The 11,949-nt window shown below is 37.7% G+C and overlaps 1 protein-coding gene and 1 long non-coding RNA gene across 3 annotated transcripts in view; one reads left to right on the top strand and one right to left on the bottom strand.

The window, feature by feature from the left end:
- LOC112160890 (MAM domain-containing glycosylphosphatidylinositol anchor protein 1) overlaps nucleotides 1-11,949 on the bottom strand; it is a 189,944-nt gene that overhangs the window by 55,190 nt on the left and 122,805 nt on the right. For both annotated transcript variants that reach the window (XM_036210939.1, XM_024295756.2), the window contains one exon: nucleotides 11,472-11,604. In XM_036210939.1, coding sequence (XP_036066832.1) covers nucleotides 11,472-11,604 — 133 coding nt within the window. The remainder of the gene's footprint in view (nucleotides 1-11,471; nucleotides 11,605-11,949) is intronic.
- The window catches only part of LOC118598311, a 55,881-nt gene that overhangs the window by 17,265 nt on the left and 26,667 nt on the right, over nucleotides 1-11,949 (top strand). The window lies entirely within an intron of this gene.

Below are 11,949 nucleotides of genomic sequence, written 5' to 3'. Positions count from 1 at the left end.
AAAAAAAAAGCAGTGAGATTAGTGTCCGAATTGTTCTTAAAATCCAGAGCACTAGATATTCCTGCACTGTATAGTTTTTGTAGATAGGGATTAGGGTGGAAATTTGGACATAGCCTAATTCCTTTGTTTTCATTACACATGTGTAAAACTTGATCAAAATTCTAGAAATCCTGAAAAAACACAATTTTGCAATTACAGTGTTTCCATTAAATCATAATTATGTGAATAAACCAACTTGATAAGTCATTCAAAAACACGACGACAGATGCGACTAATACTTTGATTTACAGCAGACACATTCAAATTACTGCGCTCAGCATCATCTATTAAAGGAGGCGTAGGTGTTGTATCCCTCGTGCTCTCTTATGGGTTTCCAGATGACCCCACCCTTATATTGATGTGGGATCGCTCCCATGAAAAAGGTGGACAGGATCTCATGTCTGCAACGGACACCAATAAAGATTAAAAAAAAAATCCTTGTCCAGATGACACTACTTTTAATGTAAACATGCCTTGGATAGCACAAGGGTTACTCAGGCCATTGAGTGGTAAGCTACGTAGAAGCGGGAAATTGAAGTTTGTGGTTTTACAGCAGAGCTGTGGATCCAACAATGAAATGCTCATTTTTTGTTGATCTGTATGATGCTGTGGGACCTCTTGTGGCAGTGCAGTCCCAGTTGGTCATGTCACTCATTTATTTAAAAAAAAAACGCTTTTCCATTGCACTTTTGCAAAATATGTCAATTTTGATACACCTCAAAAACCACCTCCTATAAGCGCAAAAACATTTTTTTCAATAAATGCATTATTTTTTCTAAATCGATGTGTTTTCATTTGACAAATTTGTTTCCACAAATCCAATGTGTGCAATTTCATAGTCAATGGAGATGCAGTGTCATGCTCTGCGTGGCGAAGCAGACCCAGTCGCTGGAACCCGGAAGGAGGGTGAGAGGCAGGAGTGATTTAAATAAAGATTTATTGTCCGAGGAGAAACGGAGTAGTGTCCGGAACCAGGAGTGGGGATGGAGACTGGAGAGCGGAGACCTGCTGCGGACTGGAGCGGCCAGGTGGAGTAACGAGGTGAGTCCGGCAGCCGGTGCGTGGCGTGGTGAGGATAGGCGTGGTCCAAGACAAGATGCTTAGGCGAGGCAGGACCCAGGTCGGCACATGGGAGGTAAGAACCTGGAGGTAGAGGAGTCAGGGCGTGAGACGAGGCGAGACTTAACGAGAGCATACAAAACTGTACGTAGCAGGCCAGGTAACTTCACCGGGTAAGGCAACAAACTGGCGAAGAATGCTGGGGAGAGCTCCTCTTAAGTAGGCTGGAGAGTAGATGAAGAGTGCCGACAGCTGGGTCCAATTAGGAGGTGGAGGAGGAGCGTAGGCGGACCATGACATGCAGCTAGTGATAAATCCAGTCAGACTTTATTAACTATGTTTACAATAACTTTAGAACTTCTTTGTAACGTACTACACACTAGCTACAGTAGCAGTGTTAGCCGCATTAGCGTATTCACACTACTCCCAACCTTGTTTAAACATGTAAAAAAATAAAAACAGACCGATAGTGCTAAAACAAACATAACTGTAACTTTGCTAACTCCAAACAGAAAACACACAGAAAAAACAGTCTGACACCTCAAAACATTAGCCGGATTAGTGAATGCACAATCACACCCAAGCAAACAATTTAGAGCTCCGTGCATCTCTCAAAAACACTTCAACATCAGTAATCACAACTATACTGAATCCATATATGAAGCTCCAGATTATAAGGTGCACTGTTGTTTTTAGAAAAAAAAAATAATAATAATAATAAAGTCCCTTATACATTGGAAAATAAGGTAGCTATGTCATACAGTCTGAGTCAATGAGTGACTTCATATTTCGCAGCTCTATTTGTTGTCATGTCATGTTTTTTGTGTTGTCACTGCTATGGTTGGTGTGAGTGATTTAACAGTAAATGTGTCTACTTCCTTTTCAGTTTAATCCAATTCAATAGTTTTTCTGATTTTAGAAAACCAAGGAGCTAGCCACCATCATTTCTCTGCTCTCTTGCTTCCCACTAATATAAATTTCTTTGAACAGAACTTCCAGAGAAAAACCAGTGTGACTCCAAATGCAGTAGAAAGAAGTGACAAAAGTAACTCTGCTGCCAAAGACAAGAGTTCACTTTGACCCAGTCAGCTTTAGAAGTAAAAGATTTCAACACAAGCCACGCATGGCTTTTTATAGATTAAGAACAGCTAAATAGTCTTTTGTTTTATCTAAAAATAAGACATTTAACTAGATGGAAATGCCATCTGCAGCATGTTGTAATAGGTTTTTTACATATGCTACCTTGGGCCCAGATGGGGTTGCAGGAGGGCAACGTTGAAAGAAATGAGCCTGTGGCCAGCGTGTCACCTGTTTAAATCCCTCGAGAAGCTGCAACAATCATTTTTCCCTCGTTTTTTTGAACTGAAAGGTTTCACCTCCATTGTCTGACAACCTTCATTGTCAACTACATTAAAAACACCCTGAGGCGAAGCTGTCAAGCACCAGCTCCTCGTCAGCGCATGCTTCATTGGCCATAAGGTACTAATCTATACAACTCAACAGAACAATCCTTTCTCTGTGCGTAACCTTGCAAATTTAAGTAAAAAAACAACATGCAACTATTGCACTCACTTGTGAAAAAGCAGTAGTTCCCAGCATTAAGCAGGTCAGAAGTATTATGTCATAGATAAGTGGGGTCTCGTTCAATATTGTAAAAATCTGAAAGACACAATTCAAGTTCCGAATCGAGACTAATTTTCCCATTTAATTAAGCATGACCCCAAAACGCTTTCTCCAGTTAGGAATGAAGTGTTCCTAATTTGAAGTAAAGAGTATGTATTAAAGATCACATTTGATGTTTGACTGACTTCACTTCATTAAGGGAAATTGCTGAAGGTAAGAATCTCATTAACGACCTCGCTGTGAATTTTAAAGATTAGGAGAAAAAGATAAATGAAACTGTTTCATGAAATGATAACAAGCACGTAAGGGTTTAATTCATTGCTCTGGTGTGTAAAAAACACCATTATTTTGATATAGTCTACCCAATGGTAAATGGAAGAAGAGAAAGAAGTTAAAATAATAATAGAAAGAAGGTGCAGAGAACTACAAGACTATCATTCATTTACTTTTAAGATCAAATTATGCATTTTTTTTAGCTTTATATGCAAACGTGTTAGTGATAATTCAACAATCAGTATGAGAGTACATAAGAACTGGACTTAGTGATTGTGATGTCAATTCAGTTCCCATTTTTTTGCAATGCATGATATGTTGGAGCAACACAACATCAGTAAGCAGTGATTGGTCCGAGTTAGTCTAAGTCAATGTTTCTATGGCAACCACTCTCACCAATCAGGAGTGAGCTCGTTTAAAGTCCACACCTTCTACCACCTGAAATGGGGCACGAGAGAATTGGTCAATCAAAAGTTTAGAACTTTGGAGGTGGGGCCAGCCGGTAACACATACTTTACGGAGGCATCAGATAGGGCAGCTTCATAACTTGAATAGCTTGCACATATATACATATATATATATTAAGAAATAAGGTATGATTACAAAGAATGTGTTAAAAACAAGTAGCAGAGAAAACATGGCTGTTCTGACAAATAAAAAGACTGAGTAATTGCTGTTTATTTCCCTGTAAAAGTCAATGGGATTTTGATACTTCCTATTTGGAATCATTGACTGTATAAGTGAGAACAGGACACAGTGATTATGACGCCACCCGTAGAAAAATGCCTTACTCCCGGTTCCAACGAAATTAAGTAAATTCAGTTGCCATTTTTCTGCAAGATGGATTTTGCCATCTTGGAATCAGGTGACGTTAAGCATTGATTGGTCCGGGTCGTTCTGAGTCAACAATCTTATGGCACTTCAAATCTCACTAATCTTAAGTAAGCTTGTTGGAAAGCCACACCCCTTCCACTGAAAGCGGGCACCGGAGAATCTGTCGATCAAACGTTTCAAACGTTTGAGGTGGGAGCCAGCGGGGGCCACATGTTTTTATTAAGGCATGTGATTGGCCAGTTTATTACTTGAATATATGATAAAGACAAAGATATCATGAGAAAAAAATATGATTAGCAGGAACATATTAAAAAGACGTATTAGAGCAAGAATGGTTATTCTAGCAAATATAATGAATGAGGAATAGCTTTTTATTTCTCATTAGAAGTTTATGGGATTTTGGCTTCATGGAGCCAGGAGGGACTTCCTATTTTGAATGTGAGAGGGGAGGAGTCACTCAGTCCAGTTCTCATGTAGAGTCAATGGTATGTACTGGTCTTTTTTATCTCTATCTTGTTTTGATAATGTCACTGTTAAAAAAAAAAAAAAACGCTTAAAGTTTTCAACAAATATTCACTTTTTTTAAAAAGACAAAGGCAATTTTATAAAAGCTTTTAAAAAATTACAGAAAAAATATAAATAAATCCAGGATTTGTGGGCTAAAAAAAGAAGTAATCCTCATTAAAAGATTGACCTAACAGAGAACAGTTATTTTAATAGCTTTAATGTAGATCATTATTTGATCTGTCAGACTGCAATCATCCCATTGAAAGGACAGGCAGATGTTCACCAAGCAGAAGATGCTTCATGCATTAAAATGACAAAGCATGCTGTACTAAGTGCTCACAAAGCCATTTGTGCACTCTTTAACTAGTCACAGTGTGCGTGTCAAGACATATACTCACTAATGGGACATCTCCTCAACTAACATCACTAGTGATGGGTCAAAACTTGACAAGAAATTTCACTGGTGTAACAGCTGCAATCAGCACATAAATAACACTGTCTGCTTGTATCAAACCACAGCGTCACCAAAGCAAAGCCTACAGGCCTGCAAACTACGAATGCAGATTCAATGGGAAATGTTTGCTTAATCCTTTGTTTGCTTGTATAATGACATTATGATTGTATGTAAATGTGATGCAAATGATTCTAAAATGTTAACCCCAGCTCTCATTTTCTCTAAAAAAAAAAAAAAAAAAAAAAAAACTTAAAAAGTAAAAAAATAATAAAATAAAAATAGTGTTCAAAATTCATAAAAAAATCAAGCAAATAGAGAGCAAAGACAGGAGGGGTACCTGGGGATTTGAGAATTATAGCTTCTATTTCCTGGGGATGCGTGGGAGACAGTAACCGAGGGATCAGCCAGCACTTGTCCCAAAGTAATGGGATTTATGTGCAGCACAGCGGTTTACAACCAGGTAACAAATACCTCCCTCCTCCATGCTCATAGTTACTTAATCTCATTTTTTTATTCGCTGCTTGTCACCTGAGCATCTTTTTTTTTCTTCTCTGTATCTGCCTTTCATAAATCTGAATTTAGCTTAATTTGGGTTTATTTGTTGTTTTTTTATATATATATTATGACATGATTGTTGTTTTTATGATCTACCGTTTGAATCTTGTACGATGTTTTTGACAGAGTTGAGGGTCCACACAGATGAATCAAACTCATTACAAAAAATAATGAAGTGCATTGATTATAGAAAAAACACATTTTAATAAAATTTGACACATTAAAAATAGTAATCATTAACTAAAGTCGAGTAGAGCTTGATTCATTACTTCCAAAGGAGTGGGAAGAAGCAAATTTACATAATTCCACCCCCACAGACTTATTTCATTTTATAGTTTTGTATAGTTTTCATAATTTGGTTTTGATGTGATCAAGGGCAGACTTTTTACAAGTAACAAAATCAAGTGCTTGTTGATTATTCTCAGAAAGCATTCTTTCATGATTTCAGTAAACAATTACATGAATCGAACATCATGTAAGAGATATGTAACACTCAGTGATCATCACCAGAAAACAATTTCATATTAATCCAGAAATCATCCCAGCACAATGCAGATTATGCTAAAAATTTATTGTTTAGATGTCTGTAGAAATGAATGCAATATCTAAATAGAATTTTAGAAAGTGTTTTCACTTACAAAGTGAAAGAATACCATTAAAAAAATAAATTAATAAAAATACTTGGGGTCCAGATGACCCCACCCATACATTGATGTGTGATTTCTCCCATGAAGAAGGTGGACACGATTTTATGTCTCCCACGGACACCAGTGAAGATAAAAAATCCATGAAAAAAAAGTTCAGTGACCCCACTTTTAATGTAAACATGTCTAGAATAGCACAAGAGTTACAAGATAAGATGACAAAAAAAGGTGAACTATTGAAGCTCTGAACTGCTTAAGTCTACACATTATACTGAGGGAAAAAAAATACTTCCACCCATCCATCCATCCATCCAACATGAAATGAATGATAGTGAACCAGTCTCCCTTTGTTCTCTTTGACCATGTCTTCTTCACTGCTCCTTGGTCCCCGTTTTCTCTACTAAACCACAATGTCATCTTCAAACATTATAGTTCAAGGATGTTTCTGCCCGATCTCATCTTTCAACCTGTTCATCACTGTTGCAAACTATACAGGACCAAAGGCCGATCCTTGATGTTCGCCAACTTTCACTTTGAAACAGTCCAATCATTGAACCGGTCACATTTTGACTGTTCTTTTGCCCTCATACATGTCCTTTGCTAGCCTCATACACTTTCTTGCTACTACAGACTTCCTTTTACAGCTTTTTCTTAGGACTTTGCCACATATTTTCTATAAATCCAGAGATAAAATACAACTCTAATCTAATTGGTTAAATTGTTAAAACAAAATACAAAACAAGTGGTCTGTATTCTTTTCTCCCAAAAAAACTAACCTACAGTTTTCTTTTCATGTATGTACAAGAACATTGAATTATTGTATTTTATTTCTAAATTTTAAAACAAAATCACAGTTATAGAGAAAAAGATATGTCTGATTTTTTCCATGTATTTTTTCTCCTATGGCAAATGAACTATTCCAATTATCTCATTCAAATTGTTACAAAGCAAAACCCCACCTTGACGCTTTTAGATTAAAAACTAACACATCTTGTAGTTAAATAAAATCTATCATGGATTTCCTTTACCTTTTTAAATGTTTGAATGATATATTTATCAAACGTTTACCATCATTACTCTGCAATTTCTGTTGTTGAACAATGCAAATACACAATTTAAGTCCACTTCATTCAATGAGAAAAGAGGCTCCCCAAATTTGCCTGTAACCTTCTTTTAAAAAGAAGCAAAAGAAAAGAGGATTTGATCACTGGCAGCGCTTACTGACAGATGTGGGGGGAGATGAAGTCAAGTTCCAGGCTGAGATTATTCTATAAAAAATCAATCAACTTGTGCCTGTACAAAGAATCAAACATGATGTCATAACCTCGTCGGATGAATCTAATCTATGCAGTGACGGATGCAACAAGGACAGACAGAACTCATCTGGGAACAAAACAATATGCTTGTTAGAGGAATATTTAAGAGGATGAAAAGCAGAGCATGGGTTTGTTTTCCTCTCTCACCATCGCTGTGGCTCTGTGCCCATCTGCTCCTCTCACTCTGGTTCCTCCTCTGCTCTACATCTCTTTTGTCATTTTCCTGCATGTTCTGCTGTCTGTCACTTTGGTTCATATTTTGTCATTTCGAGAGGTAAGACAGAGTTTTGCAAAGGTTTCCATTTCCTCACTGAATATATCATTCGCACAGTTTTATCAGTTCTTCTCCTATTTCCTTCTAGCTTTATTTTAGATCCTCTATAACATAAATATGGACATTTTTTTAAACTGACAGTTGATATAGTGTGTTTGGAAATTAACTTAGTTTGTGCTACCATTAGTTTAAAAAAAGTTTTAAAATGAATTTGCCAAATGGCAAAGAAAAATATACTTTAAAACAAGATGGTTGAGTTTTAAACAGATGCCAGTTAAAAACCGCCAAAACATTTATATGTTCTAGCCCAAAAAGGGGGATTAATATTCTCAGTCTTTTAGGTCATGATGTCTGCAGGCTTCTGTTTTTAAGTTGGATTGTGGCACCTGGTGATTGTATGTTTCTGATTTGGGGAAATCAGGTTCCAGAAAGTCTGCACCCAAAACATGACAATATAATGCAGGTGTCCATTCTTCATTTCAGTGGATATCCTGAAGCTTCTTAGTGTCTAGCTTAAAACTTGTCTGGTGTTTGGAGCCAATGACCTCTTAAAAATGGCTTATATCATCACTCATTGGTCTGTATTGGGCTGGTTTGAAAACAGTCATGTGGTTGTTGCTATCTTTATAAAATGTTACACATTATCTGTTCACACCTTGTACTGTCAGACTGGCACTTCTCTACCACAGCCTAGACCAAAGAGCTGTCTAAGGACACCAGGGACAAGATTGTACACCTGAATAAGACTAGGATGGGTCATTCTACATTTAGCAAGGAGTTTGGTGAGAAGAGATCAACTGTTGGAGAAATTATTAGAAAATGGAATAAATATAAGATCACTGATTCTCTACCTCCCTCCAAAAAAATCTTTGGTATAAATGCCAATCCTGAGTTGCATTCCAAGGACGGCATAGCCATTTTGAAGCATGGGGGTGGTAAAATTATGGTTCGGGGCTGTTTTTCTGTAAAAAAAAAAGACAGCACAACTGATCTTTATCAAGAACTGGATGAATTGGCTATGTATTGTGAGATTTTGGGTAAATCCTCCGTCTATTAGTGAAAGGATTAAAAATAAATTGTGACTGGATCCTTCAGAATTTCAATGCTCCCAAAAACAACACGAGACACAGGAAAGCGAGTGATACATTTTTTTAGTGGTGTTAAAATAAACGTTCTAACAGGTAAACAGTTGGACTAATTATTTTCTTTCGATGTTTTACATTTGTCCGTGGCTCACCGATTGCTTCATTTCTAACGTGTTTACATCACGTGACTGTCGGCTACGGTAGCCGTTTTGGTTCATTTGGTCCAATCTCATTTCGTTTCGTATTCAGGCTGAGGAATCTCAGAGCGAACCGAATTGGAAACTAACCGAGACCACCTCGAAAGATGTCTCAGAGAGGGGTTCCTGGTACAGGTGTGGTGCCAAGGTAGTTATCCCCTGCAAGGAGACAGATTCTGGCAGCATGTGATAACTGTTTTGGCACCACAGCTCAGCGGAGGAAGTGTGTGTGTGCGTTTGTTGTAGTCTGGGGGTGGAGCTTGCAGCACAGATTTTTCCTGGTGGGGGCGGATCACATGATATCAGCATGTTTCCAACCACTCGTTTTTGTGGGTATGGGAGGGGCTGCTGCAGATAGCCCAGATTTGCAGAGGACTAACATATCAAAATACCACTTTGGGGTTCTTTATAGAGAAGAATGGACCGTATAATCCACTAAAACCTCAAAAAGTAGAATTTTCATAGCAGGGGCCCTTTAAAGGTTCTGGAGAGACCTGGATAGTTTCTGCTCCTCAACCCAGTAGAGCGACTGTGGAGAGAGCAACAATTCTGTACTGTTCACCAACACTTCCAAAACATCACAACTCTTGAGAAGATCTGCATGGAGGAATGGACCAAAATAACAGCAAGAGTGTTTGTAAAAGACTAACAGGACCTGTGTCATTAAAAAAAAACAGGATTATGTTACAGAATATTGAGGTGAACTTTTTGTTATTGACCACATACTTATTTTCTGCAGCATTGTATCAATTTCTTTAAAAATCATATTCAATGTGATTTCCTGAATTCCATTTTATTTACACTGTGTCCAACCGTTGAAGTGTACCTATGAAGAGCATCACAGACCCCGCTAATATTTTTAAGTAGGAAAACTTGCAGAATTTTTAACAAAAAAAAAAATACATTTTTACCCCAATTTATAACAAAGCTTGTGTAAAAAGCCTTCTAGTGTCTGACCTGCCAAATGGTCTTAGTTGCTTTTGCTTTCAAACAGGAAGTCAAAGTTTTTTTCGTTTGATAAAACAAATGCAACTTTCTATGGAGGGTAAATGACAGGTAAAACTGGTGTTAATGCCTCTAATGCAAGGGTATATCAGAAAATATTAACAACTGATACACAACTCTAACAAACAATGGTGACACTTTTTTAAAACTTTTTCACTCCATCTGTTCCTCTTAAGGTGCCTCTCTCAGACTGGCTGTTTTGGCGAGCCAGATGCCAGGCAGAAGCTTTTTGTGAGCTTGTTGTGTAACTTTGTGTGTCTTTGCGGGTGTGTTTACTGCACTGTTGGGACACAATTGATCTCAGCTACAGGAGCTCAGTTGGAAAGGAAAGCTTCAAAACTGAAGCAAAGAAAAATGTCATAAGCGGAAGAAGGCTGGTCAGTAGTTCAGGCTGTTCCTGTTTCTGACACATAACTTTCAACAGTCACAGTTTTTGACGTAAGTTTAGGAAAAAAACAAACAAAGAAAAAAAAGCAGCGCCGAAAACTAAGTGTCACTCTGTTGTTATAATCTGTCATGCTTGGTACATTGTGTTGCTGCTTTGTTTTGAAGAATGACTGTAGTTAGCCTGCACAACCTCTCTTTTTCTGTGTGGTTCATTCTCAGCTTTAGCTTCCAGTTCATCACCGTGTACCTACTTCCTTTTGTTCCATTTTGTTACTTGTCAGTTTAAGCTTATTATTTTACTCCAAAGCGAAGTCTTTTTCTATTACATAAAGAGCCGTATCAGTACTGCAGATATTTAATTAAAAGAAAGCTGTCCCTCGTATCAATCACAGAGAAATAATACTTCACGCTGCAATAACAACTGACATTGATAAGAGAATAAGCATTCAGAAAGTCATTAAATTATGTGTATGTTTTGTCACCATGTCTGATAATTAAAAAAAGAAAAGTTGGACAACAAGCAGGGGAATTAAAAAAAATCAAGAATGCTGCACAAGCCTGGACATTTCCCTGGTGGTGTATCAGCCTGTCCGTTACAAACCTGACAGGGTTGTCAATGGCAACGATGTTGTAGTAAGTAAAAGAGTTGCCAGGCGATGGCGTGTAGATGGACAGAACGGTGCAGAGAGAATTGGAGATAACAGGGAGCATGACAACTGAATTACAGCTGACGGCCCCGAGACGAGCTCTCAGCAACAGAAAAACTAGAAAGACAGACAACACGGCATGCAGGGAGGCAGGCGAGACGATAGAGATACTCGGAGCACATCTCAGCGGAGAGTCAAAAGCCAGAGAAGAAAAATGCAGGGATAGAAGCGAGGTAGAGAGAGAAGGAGGCATGTACGAGGCAGATGAGAAAATGAGAGGATGAAAGGAGAACGCTATTTTGTGCTCAAGTAAAGATGGAAGACACTTTAACAATAAGAGAAAGAGACCGCTGGCAAAAGACTTCTTAAGCACACACAGCAAATACAGAGAGATGAGATGAGTCTATCAAAGAGTGTGAAAAGAAGGGAAATATTCAAAGAAAGAAGAAAACAATGTTGACTGTATGCAGACATATGCCTGTTTGTGATTGTGTCACTTCAGACGCATGTTTGGCTTTCTAGTGATTCAAAGAAAATGAAAAGCTTGTGTTAGGAAAAAAAAAAAAACTTACTTGTCGCATTGGTTAGCCTGAAGGTGACAGACTTATCTTCAATGTTACACACATTACGGACAGACACCTGGCAAGTGTAATCTGCAAAGTCTTTGGGTCTTAGGTTTTTCAGCTTCAACACCTTGGTCTCCCCCTGAATGAGACAAACAACACAGACAGAAAAGTGATTAAAATGAAAGAAAAACAAACGCAATCCACACAAAAAATGCATTTAAACTTATATAACCAATTGTATCATATTTGATGCACCCATTTCTGAGACTCTCTACCTAATTAGCATGATCCAAACTTTCATTTAAATGTATTGTATTTAAGTAGGTCCATATTTTATCCCCTGTAGTACATCATCATTCCACTAGAGGCAGTGGAAGGACTTTACTTGCTTATTTTAAAATGGCTGCCTCCATAAAATCTCAAAAATATTTTTGGTGGGGGAAATGTTTAGCTAAATTTCAGAACTTCTTAGTGAGCATAACTC

This window comes from Oryzias melastigma, linkage group LG3, assembly GCF_002922805.2.
Source record: "Oryzias melastigma strain HK-1 linkage group LG3, ASM292280v2, whole genome shotgun sequence".
Taxonomy (NCBI): domain Eukaryota; kingdom Metazoa; phylum Chordata; class Actinopteri; order Beloniformes; family Adrianichthyidae; genus Oryzias; species Oryzias melastigma.
The sequence above is the reverse complement of the archived record's forward strand: the minus strand, read 5'-3'. Positions and strand labels throughout refer to the sequence as shown.